Source organism: Prosopis cineraria, unplaced genomic scaffold, assembly GCF_029017545.1.
Source record: "Prosopis cineraria cultivar Desert tree isolate PC_DT_omini unplaced genomic scaffold, ASM2901754v1 PC4, whole genome shotgun sequence".
Taxonomy (NCBI): domain Eukaryota; kingdom Viridiplantae; phylum Streptophyta; class Magnoliopsida; order Fabales; family Fabaceae; genus Prosopis; species Prosopis cineraria.
This window is the reverse complement of record NW_026555335.1, coordinates 36,273,075-36,286,705: the sequence shown is the minus strand read 5'-3', so window position 1 is coordinate 36,286,705 and position 13,631 is coordinate 36,273,075. Positions and strand designations below refer to the sequence as shown.

Below are 13,631 nucleotides of genomic sequence, written 5' to 3'. Positions count from 1 at the left end.
ATCTGATATCTGGCTACTTTAAACATGGGATCTGTTTACCAGATTGCTTTGTTGAGCTTTCTAGTTTGTTCATGTTCATTCCTGAATGTGAGAAGCACAAATCCTTTGGACCTAACCCTAGGTTTCACTGAACTCTCTCTCAACACCTCCAACTTCAAGCATCACAAGCCTTATGACTTACCCGTAGGCTCAAGGTACAGCTTTCATGAAGGAGTACACAAATTTTGGGTGTACTCCACTGACAAACCTCTCAGCAAAATAGCCTTACCAAGCCTCGATCCGAAATCCGAATCCACGTATGCAAGCCTCTTATCACTCTCTTGAATATATATTGTTAAAACGTGATATGATTATAAATGACTTATAATTTATGCATATGAGAATCACCCCAAATCTCTTTGAAGCCCGATCTCCCAATCATATACAAAGGGTTGGTGTTTGCTTTTACTATTATTACCATCACTATCAATAATCAGCAGATTTTTTCTTCACATCAAGCAATACAAGTTATTACAAACTCAAGGACATCTTTGATGATGTTTGGTGATGTTTTTCAGGGTTATGATTATTCTTCAGGAGTGTGGCAGTTTGAAGGGAATGGATACGTGCCTAGTGGTACTTCAGGGGTTTGTATTATGCAACTGTTTGGAGCGGATCCTCCACAAGCAACGACGCTAATGATTAGGACTTACAACAACTCGCTTACGTATTACAGGAGTCCAGTGCTAGTTCCATGTATATGGAACAGATGGTTCCAGTTAAATGTGATCCATGATGTGGAAGGTTCCATTGTTAGGGTTTATATTGATAGGGTTTTGGTTTATGAGGCGTCTGGTCGTGGAGGTGCCTCCCATTACTTCAAATTTGGAGTCTACACACAGAATGATCCTTCTTACTACATGGAGTCTCGTTGGAAAGGAATTAGAATCCTTCATAAAGCTCACGACTGATGATTGATCTGGGATATGTATGTGCTTTTACGCCACTTGTTAAATTGAGTGAAATAAATATGACAAGTTAGTAGTTTAGTAATGATTGAACGCATTGTCCTTCGGCGGCAACTATCCAAACTTCTATTGTTGGGAATGAGATCAAACATGAATAGGGAAAGAAGTTAAGTCGCATCTTAATCTTTGAAATTATAAGGCCTTCAATTTCAATATATATTACTTATTAAATTCAATTTTTTATATCAATATGGGACTTTTATATCAACCCAGGTCCACTTGTATTTGAATATCTTAACATAACTCATTAATAAAAAATTTACAAGTATCTATTCTCTAATGTTTAATAAGCAGGCCTACACACATAGAGGCCCATTGGTGCATAGCCAGGATTGCTTATTGGGAGGAGTTCTCATATTTAGTGTTCAATCATTTCTCAAATAGAATTGCCTCAGATAGAAAAATACATGTAAGCAATTTAAAAAAAAAAGCAAATTTAACAATGCTATGGTCGAGATTAAAATATATAAATATATACACACACTTCAAAACTGTTATAAATTTTAGGGAGGTAAGAAGTATGTAAAAAAAAAATTCAAAACTTGGGGGAGAGTGTTGTTGCCTTCTTGGCTGGTCCCCCCTCCACTCCGGCGAAGACAGAGATAAAATGTGGGAGGGTATTGCCGTAACAGAATGGAGAGAAGATTAAATGACAATGAAACCAAGAGAACACTTCTCCAAACTCCTTGATCTTGAGTTTTATTATTGAATCCTTTGAATCCTCCGTAATTGCTTTTTCCTGCATGTCACAAGCTTTTTCTAATAATGAATAATTTTAAAATTAAAACAAATAACGAAGGAGACTTCTAGATTCATATGTTCCAACATTTAAAGAAAAAGGCGATATAACGTCGGCATAAAATTAATTAGTACACATTCATCTTTAGTTTTGTTGTATTTTCCTCTTTATTTCTTTTCGAATATTATGTTATAAGCATTTTTCAGGTCAAGTTATTTGAAAGAAATTAAAATTATATAAGGGTAAACATGTAAATTTGGCCCTTAACTATTTTTTATGAGCACTTGATAGTTTATATTATAAGGTGGTGCAAAATAAATTCTCAATTTTAAAAAACAAAGCATCTAGCAACCTTCATTAATTTTTATTTCACGGGTGTTAACTTTTCATGTGGGGCCTACAATTTTTTGATTGAAATGATACATAGCAGTATTCCACCTCAGCAAATAAAGGTACAAATCTAGTCTTCAACTATTTTTGAAGGAGCATTAGGTAGTCTCTACTATAAAAAAAAAACCATCTAGAACCTTCCTATCAATTTTAATCAAACGCTGTTTATTTTCAAATTTAGGTGACTCACAACATATCAATCTCTTTAATCTTTTTGCCTTTGTTTTCAATTTTACTTTGAGAAAAAGAGATTCAAAGAATTATTATTTAAAGACATTCACAATGATGATATTAATGAAATAGAAGAAGAGGAGGAAGGAGACAAGCTTTCGTTTAAATCTTTATGGCAATTCAAACGAAATAGCATTTTGAATTGCGATGCTACTACACATAGGGGAAGCTTGATTCAAGCTTAATTTAGCCATAAATTATTTTTATAAAAAATGAAGCGATTAAATCTTGTTTCACCTATGGATAGTAGCATCGCAATTCAGACTGTTACGTACTTCACTTGAATGGCTACAAAGATTTAAATGAGACCTTGTCTTCTTCCTCTTCTACTTCATTGGCATCATCCTCGTAAATGTCTTCATATAAAAACTCTTTAAACTTTTTCTTCTCTAGCTAAGACTAAGAACAAAGACAAGAAAAATGAGAGATTAACATGTTATGGGTCCTATAAGTCTGAAAATGAATAGTATTTAATTAAATGGATGGAAATGTGTTAAATGGTCTGTTTTTTATAGTATAGGCTAACCAATGCTTTTAAAAAAATAATTCATGACTAGATTTGCACCTTTATTTTTAAAGTGGAGTGTCACGCGTCATTTCAGTCAAAAATTTGTAAGCCTCACTTGGGAAGTTAATATCCATTAAATAAAAATTAACAGAGACTGCTGGATGCAATTTGCTTTTGAAATTTGAAAATTTATTTTGTATTACCTCATAGTATAGGCCTCCAATACTCTTGGAAAAATAGTTGAGAGCTAAATTTGCATATTCATCCATTATATAATTAGGGTCAAGAATTATATTGATATCATTCTCAAATCTCAAGTATAAGATCATATTTGGGGGTTTATAGTTTATACCATCCTTCCATTACATGGAATCTCATATTGCATTAAAGGATATATCAAAGTTTTCAAAAACTATTTTTCATTTATTTCGTCTTGCTTATGAAATGGCTATTTTAGCATAACCATCGCTAAAGAACCGTCACTAAAATGATTTTTTTTTTTCCTTCCCTTTTTCTTTTGTAATGGCAATTAAAAAAAGAAAAGTACCTGGCTAGCAGGCCGTACTAGGTTAATTAGGCTCTTACTATTAATCACCTTGTATTTGGGGCGTCGTGATCTTTCTTGTCTACGTATGTATACCAGCTGTGAAAGCACGCAATATTTATATATCATATTGTAATCGATCTCTTAATAAAAAATATTTTTGGTGAAGTTTCAATGTTTTAATTGACTATATATTCGATCATTATCAACCCACGGCAATTGATTTTCTATCACAGTGCCGCCCTTGACTTTTTTTTTCCCCCTTAATGTTTGTTTGTTAATACATGTCCTTGACCTTTTCTAGTTTTCTTTATGAAAGCATCCATTTTAGAACCTTATCTTGCATGTTCAAAACAAATTAAATAAGATGACATAGCAGATACGTACTTTTTTAACGATAATTTTGGTTGGAAAATTGTCTTGAGTTGGTGTCATAACTTACTTAACATTCTACGTACTTTCCAAGTGACCCTTAAGCATACTCAGCTTATATATTTTTATTATTATTCTAAAACATCCTTAAAACTGCTAAATCCTAGCATATTATCAATTATGATTCAGCTTACTCTCAGCCTGCAACACCAACATAAATATAAGCATACAGATTCAACCAATCTATCTCACTATATACCTCCATTATATATCTGGCTACTTCAATTCAAACATGGGATCTGTTTACCAGATTCCTGTGTTGATCAGCTTACTGGTTTGTTCTTGCTCATTCCTAAGTGTGAGAAGCACATATCCTCTGGACCTAACACTAGGTTTCACTGAACTCCCTCTCAACACATCCAACTTTAAATATCACAAGCCTTATAACTTACCCGTGAACTCAAGGTACAGATTCCACAACGGAGTACACAAATTTTGGGTATACTCTACTGACCAACCTCTCAGCAAAATTAGCCCTACCAATCCTCGATCCGAAATCCGAATCCATGTAAGCCTCTTATCACTCTCTTTCAGAATATATACAGTAGTAAAGAACATGATGAGTTAGGATGTTCAAGTATAAATAGACTTGATCAAATATAAGAAATCCTATATCAGGTAGAATTAAGCTTAATGTAAGTAATACATCATAAAGTGGAAGGATTTATAAAATTTGAGACTTGTAATTTTGAGATAAGATATGGAGTCATTCTCTCTCGTTACCCATTTGTTTCCTCCCCATTTTCTGATAATCACTCTCCATTCACATAAACTTGAACCTAGCTAGCTCAACTTATCCATTTGTTATCTTCCCTCCTTTCAGACAGTCGTTTCTCATTCCCAACATGATGTAATATGTTTTCGATTTTTTCAGGGTTATGATTATTCTTCAGGGGTGTGGCAGTTTGACGGGCATGGATACATACCTAGAGGTACTTCAGGCTTTTGCATCATGCAAGTGTTTGGGGCACACCGTAATCGTGCAACAACTTTGATGATTTTGACGTTCGATGGTTCTCTTGCGTATTACAGGAGGCCATTGCTTGTTCCATATATCTGGGACAGATGGTTCCAATTAAATGTGATCCATGATGTGGAAGCTTCCATTGTTAGGGTTTATATAGATAGGGTTCTGGTTTACGAAGCTCCAGGCCAGGGAGGTGACTCGCATTACTTCAAATTTGGAGTTTATTCACAGGACGATTCTTCTTACTACATGGAGTCTCGTTGGAAGGGAATTAGAGTTCTTCATAAGGCCACGTAACTTGTGTTGATGTTTTAATTGAATGGAATAAATAGGAGAAATAATTAGTGATGATTGTATTATAATTTGATGAATTATTATTTTCTTTAGTCGTACGTCCATTATTTCATAAACGCCTATCAGTGTCCCAGCTCAATCTCAAACTAAACAAGCACTCACAAAATTAGAATAATTCACATATCGATCTAGAAATGGAATAAGTAGAAGGTAGAAGATTGAGGCTTAAAAGAAAATTCGGGGCAGGGGTATTATTGACTAAAAATGGAAAAAGGAGAAAATATAACTTTGACGAATTTTATCAATTCCCGAACTTTCTCTTGGAAATTAATTTGGTCTCTGACTTGACCCAAAATAAATCAATCTTTATAGTCAACTGAGCTAAAGGTTAATTATAAAGACCAAATTGTCTTGAGTTAAAATTCAAAAATTGAATCAATATATAACTGAATAAAAGTTTAGAAATTAAAAGTCATATTTTTTAACAAAATTATAAGTGGGTCGAGTTTCGTTGGGATGGAATATAGCTACAAAGGAGATGGCTATACATGACAAAATAGAGGAAGATTTTTTTTTTTTTTGGTCTAAAATTGTCTAAATTTGAAATTAAAAAAAAAAGGAGTGGGAATCCATAAACAAGATATTGACAGAATGTAGAAAATAAAACAATGCCGGAGAGGGATATCAACAAAAAGAAAAATAAATAGAGTAAAATTTGATAAATAAAATTTCTTTGTAGAAACATGGCGAAATAAAGAAATAAGAGGGTAAAACTTGGAAAATAAATTATGACAAAACGGCTCAGATGTTGGTTAATTAAATACCTAAATACAGAAAGTCATAAATGTTTAGGGTATTTGATAAATAAAATAAGTTTTTGGGGAAAATATATTGGTAAATAGAATAAATAACAAAACAAAAATACTCGGCAAATTAAAACAAAACAAAAATACTCGGCAAATTAGTAAATAATAAAATGTCGCGTGGGCGTTGAGACCGGATTTATCGAGAAAACAGTAAATGGGCGATGATTTAAAAAGTGAAATTGGGAAATTAAAAAAATTACATGAAATGGCCCATGCAGGTCTCGAACCTGCGACCTTCGCGTTATTAGCACGACGCTCTAACCAACTGAGCTAATAGGCCAGTTCAAAGGAACCATCATATTAAAAGTTGTAACAGTAAAAATAAGATTCCCTATTCACTAAAATCCCTCATGCCCACTTCACTGTGTTATACTCCTTTTATTTTATTTATAAGAAAAAGAGAAAAAAATTTAATTTTATTTATAAAATATTTATTAATTTTTAGTTATCCTCTTTATATTTTTTTTATTAAATACTTTAAATAAAAATATTAGTAATAAGATTTAAAAACATTTACTAAAATAAATAAATTAATGAAATTTCAAATTTTTTTTATTCTGATAAAATATATTAAAAATAACTTATAAATAAAATTAAAGAGAATATATTACTATTTTTTGCTTTTGTTATTGCCTGCCATAATCAATCAGTTCTCATAACTTATTTTGCATTTTGCTCTATTTGCTTTGGAATATTTGTGTCTTTGTTCATTCGACTTCAATTCATTCGAGTGATTTTTTTTTTTTAAAATAAGGAATGCGTTCCTCCAACCAAAGAGATTATCTTCCCAAATAGTAAGAATAAAAGGTAAACTTTTACTACTACAAAAAATATCCATCAAAATATCTTTTGGAGTGTTTATAAAAAAAGCGCTCTTAAAAATTGAAGCAAAACCTATCAGAGCGCTTGATTAAAAGAGTATTCCGGTTTGACACTATTTAAAAGTGCTCATTATAAAGAGCGCTCTAAAATTAAATATTAAATAATTAAAAAATAAAAAATCTTATCCTAAAGACTCTTAAATATAATATGAAAAAAATATTTAAAAAAATTAGTTATTGAGCTCCAATTAAAAAATCAATTAAAAAATATTTAAAAAATTTTAAAAAAAATAATGTTTAGTGTGAACGTTCCTAAAGTTAATCGTTTCAAAGTGCTCAGTTATTGAGTGCTCTGAAATGATTACCAAAATTAAAAAAAAAATAATGCTTAGGAGCATTCACTGTGTGAGGGCTCCTAAAGTTGAGTGTTTTGGAGTGCTCAATCATAGAGCACTCTAAAATGACTACCAATTTAGGAGCGCTCACACCTAAGCGCTCCTAAATTTAATAGTTTCATGATTTCAATAGTTGAGAGCTCTGAAATCTTAAAAAAATTGCTTTTCTATTTAACCGCATGCGTACAACTTCAATTTTTTAGATTTATATGTATAGTCTCACACAACCCTTTCACAGTCCTCATCTATTAATCATCATTGCCCCCACCGCTGCCCGCTTTGCCAGAATCGATCTGAACACTAAACCTCACTTAGACCATCGTTAAAGTCGCAGATCGAAGATCACAAATAAGTTTACCGCTCTCAAATCATAGATTGTAGAATGCCAGACCCCTTCCATCATCGCCGCTCACACCGCTCGCTGCCTTATCAATAAGCTTACGCCACTGCCACCTCTCAATCTCGGGGAGTCTCGTCAATAAGCTATATCAAGTTTTTTTAAATAAAAAATATATATATAATTGTGTGTGTGTGTGTTTTATGAATAATGTAGGATTAATAATATATAGTAATTGATGGTTAATTTTTTTATGGCATTAATCTCATGTTAGTTAATTTTTATGTGGAAATGTTTTTGTTTGGCTATGATAATAACACACATTTATAGTTGTGATAATAATACACACTTATACACTAATTTGCATATCAAAACACACACTTTTACACTAATTTTAATGTAATAATAACAATTGAAGCTAAGTGTGATAATAATAATTTATCACCATGGTTAATTTTGCTATATTATTGGATTTGATTATTTGAGATCTTTCACTTTTAGGGAGGGTTTTGTCAATTTTTTTTTAAAAATTCTAAGTCTTTGTTTCTTCAATTTCAATGATTACATTAGTGATAAGGATCGTAAGTGGATATCGACTAATCGACTATTTAAAGAATATTGAGATGGTGTCAATGAGTTCATTGAGTTTGCATTTTGTCGTGATAGAAATCCCTGTGGAGTTATATGTCCTTGTTTAAAATGTTGCTATGGAAAAAAAAATAAGGCCAATCAAATTGAAAAATCATTTGATATGTCATGGGATTAACCCAACTTATACTTGTTGGACCATGCATGGGGAGACAAGGAATAATACAAATGATTGAAGGGATAGTGGGACATATGATGTTGACCGTCTTGATAAAATGATTAAGAGAATCTTAGAGACTGTCATAATATGTTTGAGAAATTGAAGAGTGATGCTGATAAACTATTGTACCCCAATTGTAAAAAATTCATAAAACTATCAGTTGTTTTGAAATTGTACAACCTAAAAGCAGCGAATGGATGGAGCGACAAGAGTTTCACATACTTGCTTGAACTCTTATATGAGATGTTGTCGGAGTACAACGAGCTTTCACCTAATATTTATGAGGCTAAGAAAGTGCTATGTTATATTAAAATGAGTTATGAGGCTAAAAGGTAAACTTTAATTTTCCCACACACATAAGGGCTATGATTCTTACTCCTAAACATTTGTTTAAGTGATGAGAACCGCTTACATTAATTTTAGTTAGTACATTTGAGTGAATTTATTTTAAAAGATCCTGTACATTATTTTGATTATTATATATGTATATACCAATTCTATTTTTAGGGCAAAAAAAAAAAATTATTATATCTATAAGTCATATTATTAAATTTTTATCATAAATTTTTTTTTTATCCTCCATCGAATATTAAAAAAAAATATTATTAAAATATGTATATTTAATTAAGGTAAAGTTGATCTCTTTTTAAGTTTTTGTACAGAATTAATAAATTTTAAAGTTTTTATTGATTTTGATGTAACGTGTTAAGAGTGAAGAGAAGTGTGTGTGTGTGTGTGTCACAGATCCATGTACAGATGAACTTTATTAAGATTGGTCTTGAGATGGCTTGCTGGTTTTAGAACTAAGGCCTTCATTCGCTGAATTATATTATCACTATTCAATCAAAGATGAATTTAGATTTCGTTGATACAATTGTTTTAAATATATCTTCAGTTTCTGAAGAAGTATAATTTTTTCCAGTTCTTCAATCGCGAGAAATCACATAATATATCTGTATTATTCACTGATTCAGATTGTCTATACTGTTGTTTTTATTTAGACCTTTATTAGTTTTGAACTTTTTATCTGAACAATAAATCCAGATTTTTTAAAAAATATTTTATTTATGTCAATATTAATGTTTGAAACAGTAGCATCAATGTAGTGATGAAACAGAGAATTCAAAAGTCACGATGATGATATTTACAATTATTGGCCGAAAAGTCTTTCCCTTGTACAACGTCGGACTAATATAGAACTGGCGAGCACTCGCCTTAGCTTCAAAATGATCGAAATCTTGAAAAAAAGCAGAGGAAAGATTGTTTGATTGAACAAGAAAAAGTCTGATCAATGTCCCAAGTTGACCTGTTTGTTCCTTTTAGGTTGTTCGGAGTCCATTCAAAGTCGTTTTGGGATTCCAAAACAAAAGTCAAGTATGTATAGTTGGATCCATCGTTTTGACTAGTCAAAGTAAATGTCAAATCTCTCTCTCTCTCTCTCTCTCACATGAGATAAAAAGTATTTTTAAAATTAACCAACGTATCGACGATTTCAGTCTAAGGATCTCGAATTTATACTTCATGGCTTGTGTCATATTTTCATTTGATCTAATTATGTATAATGCATTCATCTTTTCTTATAACTATCTTCTTTTTTTTTTTTGCCTGAATCTTTTCTTATAACTATCTAATATCCGTTATTATAAGTTAAATTTGAATATTATTGGACCTAATTAAAAGTAACTTAGTTCACTAATAATATTTTTTTGCATAAATGAACGAATTATTTTAAATTTTAGATCCAATAACATCACAAAATTTAAATTTATTTATTATATAAATAATTTTTTTAACTTTTAAAAATAATATAATATGTTTTTTGTTAATAATAAAAGTTAATTTTGATCATTAATTGAATAGAAAATTACTTTAAAAATTTATTTTTGATGTCAAAGTTAATTTTTATTAATAACAAGAGCCATATTGTATTTATTTTTAAAATTTAAAAAAATTAGTTGCATATTAAATAAGTTTAAGATTTATAATGTTAATTGATTTAAAGTTTAAAGGGTAATTTATTAAATTATCTTATTTTTTCTTTCACGCAGGTTTAATTTAAGATGCCATATTTAAACCGTTTTATAGATCAAGATTTGTTGATTATGGACGTATGCATGTCACCAAACTATTAGCTTAATCACTTGAATTGCGTATTTTAATATTTTGAATCGCTAAATTTATTGTAGTAAAAGTTCCTTCTAGATAAAAAAATGTGAAAGTGTGAAAAATGAATTGAGTGATTTACATACACTATATATATATATATATATATTAAGTTCCAAGCAAATTAAATTTTTTGAAATAGAAAGGTGAGAAGGAATAGATGACTAAAAACTAAAATGAATTATTTCAATATTCGCAAAACTAAATAAAAAACGAAAATCAGAGTTGGAATTAATGAAGACACGGTCTTGTGAATGCCTATGTGGATTCTTTCGCAGTAAATATTCGTTTTTACTATATTCCACGCAAGACAACAAAATAATATTGATTTCAAACTTAATATAATTAGTGATATATGTTTTGTTGTCTTGCATGTACATTGATATGTTGTAAAACTTTCAACTTAACTCTTTAAATTTATCATTTTTATATTTTAAATTTATAAAATTATGTTACCTCACTCATAAACTCGAACTGTGTAAAATTTAGTTAAACTTATAAATTAATTTTTTGAATTTATCATTCTTACGTTTTTATTTTACAAAATCGTATCATCTTACTCATAAACTCAAGCTAGATGCAATTGGTTAAATTTGCTAAACTTATCAATTTTTTTTGTTATTAATCATATCACAGATTAATTCTATTAAGATATGGCCATTTAATTATTTGTTAATGTAAGAAGTATCCATGCGTCCTAGGGGGGGAAAAAGATATTGCAAATATTTTATAATGAAAAGCATTACCTTATAAAACAAGTCATTGAGATTTTATTGTTAATTACGCAATCTTCTTTCACATACATTAAATTAAAAAATGATAAATATTATTTAAAATTTATGAATAGCATGACTTAATATAATTTTATTATTAATTACAAAACCTAGCATTGTTTTGCATGAAAATAATAGTATTGAAATATTGATAACACACTTTTTTAATTATCCAGAATTCATGCATAAATATATATACAAACCATCATTTCAAAATCCATATATTTTCTTCTACATTTCTCTTACCAAATATGTAGTAGTCTTCGAAATCTTGGACCAATTTATCAGAATATATTCATTTTTTTATTTCATCTATTCTAGAAAATCTTGAAGCATATTATTATTATCCACCTAGACTAATTTAGACCCTCATTGCGTGAGATTGTCCTGACCAGCGATAATCTTACCAGTACCTCGATAATACCTACGACATTTTTATGTATAACTATAAATTTCAAACTCAAAATTCCAGTATCATTCTACTCCCGCCATTAGTCAAACCCAATTTCCCTAGTTAGAAGGAGAATATAATCATTGTATTAAAAAAAAGAAATAGAATTTGTTCAAGCTAATTAGTGGTCATTAAAGCAAATATATATTAGTGTGGCCATGTTCATAGAACCATCCTTGTACTTTCTCATCATTAGCCAATTCCGAGACAACGCGTTCGTACCCTCACGACACGGTCGCCGATTCCCACACGACACACATATATAAGCTTCCAAAATTCCTCAATATTAGAAATAGAGTCTCAGATTATATTATTTTCTTTGCCATTAATATCAACCAAAACACTGATTAATGGCAATGACAGAAGCTTCTGCTTCATGCAAAAGCAAAAACCAGAAAGGCTTGACGGCGAGCAACGATGTCGTCGAAGCGGTTCATCAGCAGCTTTGCGATGACGATAACGATAACCACAAGAAGAAGAGAGAGATGATCACAGATGAAGAAGACGACGTTGATCAAGCTCGAAGACAGAGCGATGCGACTTCTGCAAAAATTAATGAGATTTTCGGGAGTGACGAGGTTGTTCGGGGCAAGAAGCAGAAGAAATATAGATCGCTTGAGAGTATTTACATGACCACCATTCCTATTATTGTTGAAGATGATAAAAACAGAATCATCAAGGCCAATGTCTGGAGAAACCCCTAATGTAGTTTTCACTTGTCTGTGGTCAATATTATTTCATGTTAGCAATTAGGTAAGATTATATCAATTGACTTATTATTACTTGAGCGGAGCTAGATTTTTCTGTGTAAATTATATTCAATGGAATTGCCGCCCACTAATATATATATATATATATCAACTTGAATTGTTTTTCAAGTTAGAAGTCTCTACAAGATAAAAGGGTTGTAAGATATAAAGCATTGATCCTAATCAATTTTTCATTTGTGTTTGATTTTAAACACGTTTTCTGCATGAAAAGGGGACTAAGATATGAAGCACTAATCATGTATTAATGCTATATACATGTTTTCTGCATGAAAAGCATACTTGGAACATTTTTTTTTTTAAATCAATTTGAATGTACTTTTTGATTTTTGATGGTGTAAAAGAGTAGTTCGGATATCACCTCATCTACAGAGAAGCAAATTAGCTTAAAAGATGTGCAAAGAAAATGGAGATGTGTTATGCTATATTGGCACAACTATGGGTTGTATGGTATTGGGGTTAGCTTGTGCAAAAGAGATTGGGTTTAGATTTTAGAAGGGTTGTCATTGAAGGGGACTCGTAAGGTGCTATTCTGATACTAAGGCAAACCTAAGATACTAGCATGGGGAGGAACCTTATTTTGTAGATGATTCACCTGTTTATCAATCAAAGCAACAAGTTCAGTGTGTTGATTATGAGGAATGGGCTTGTTTGATAACTTATTTTGAAAATAATTTCTATTCTCAAAAAAAAAAATATGTTTTATAATGTATTTTTCAACAAGTGTTTTGAAGAATAAGAAAACTAAATATTATTATGAAAAATAGAAAACCAAAAACACCTTTTAAATATTTTGAAATTTTTATTCTGAGAAACAAGAGAGAATCACATGTTTTTATTTTTTTTTCCTCAAAAGCATGTTTTATAAAATATTAAAATAAAAACAATTTCTAACAAGCCCCAAAAATTAAAACGTCAAAAGGAGATTTGTCTTGCTTCAATTTCTGTGCAAGGAGCAGTTAGCTCGCCTTCTAAGAATGGTGGATCCCACTTGAGAACATAGTAAAAGACTTTGGAATTGGGAGGCTAAAAATATATTGCTTGCAGGTGGATCCACTGTCATTTCTTGGGTTTACTTGTGCCATTCTAAACTCTTAAGAAAAATACCCATCTTCCAGGTTTGGAGCGCGTTTGTAAC

The 13,631-nt window shown here is 30.8% G+C and overlaps 2 protein-coding genes, 1 non-coding gene and 1 pseudogene across 3 annotated transcripts; 3 read left to right on the top strand and 1 right to left on the bottom strand.

Moving 5' to 3' along the window:
- On the top strand, nucleotides 1-1,032 carry LOC129307957 (citrate-binding protein-like; annotated as a pseudogene).
- Nucleotides 1,033-4,083: 3,051 nt separating this feature from the next.
- LOC129308987 (citrate-binding protein-like) lies at nucleotides 4,084-5,115 on the top strand. Its single transcript, XM_054950337.1, has 2 exons — nucleotides 4,084-4,359; nucleotides 4,726-5,115. The coding sequence occupies exons 1-2, from the start codon at nucleotides 4,084-4,086 to the stop codon at nucleotides 5,113-5,115; spliced, it is 666 nt and encodes a 221-aa protein (XP_054806312.1).
- A 1,069-nt stretch (nucleotides 5,116-6,184) lies between these two features.
- On the bottom strand, nucleotides 6,185-6,258 carry TRNAI-AAU (transfer RNA isoleucine (anticodon AAU)). The gene has a single exon. It is a non-coding gene; the product is annotated as a tRNA-Ile (tRNA).
- A 5,746-nt stretch (nucleotides 6,259-12,004) lies between these two features.
- LOC129308095 (uncharacterized) lies at nucleotides 12,005-12,530 on the top strand. Its single transcript, XM_054949105.1, has one exon. It carries the CDS (start codon nucleotides 12,077-12,079, stop codon nucleotides 12,428-12,430), a length of 354 nt encoding a protein of 117 aa, XP_054805080.1. The 5' UTR covers nucleotides 12,005-12,076; the 3' UTR covers nucleotides 12,431-12,530.
- The last annotated feature ends 1,101 nt before the right edge of the window (nucleotides 12,531-13,631 follow it).

What these genes read in the sequence shown, in the direction of transcription:
- LOC129308095 (XM_054949105.1), top strand. Translation starts at nt 12,077, where the DNA reads ATGGCAATGACAGAAGCTTCTGCTTCATGCAAAAGCAAAAACCAGAAA.
- LOC129308987 (XM_054950337.1), top strand. Translation starts at nt 4,084, where the DNA reads ATGGGATCTGTTTACCAGATTCCTGTGTTGATCAGCTTACTGGTTTGT. An exon ending in GATCCGAAATCCGAATCCAT is followed by an intron (nt 4,360 to 4,725) that starts GTAAGCCTCTTA and finishes CGATTTTTTCAG; the next exon opens with GGTTATGATTATTCTTCAGG.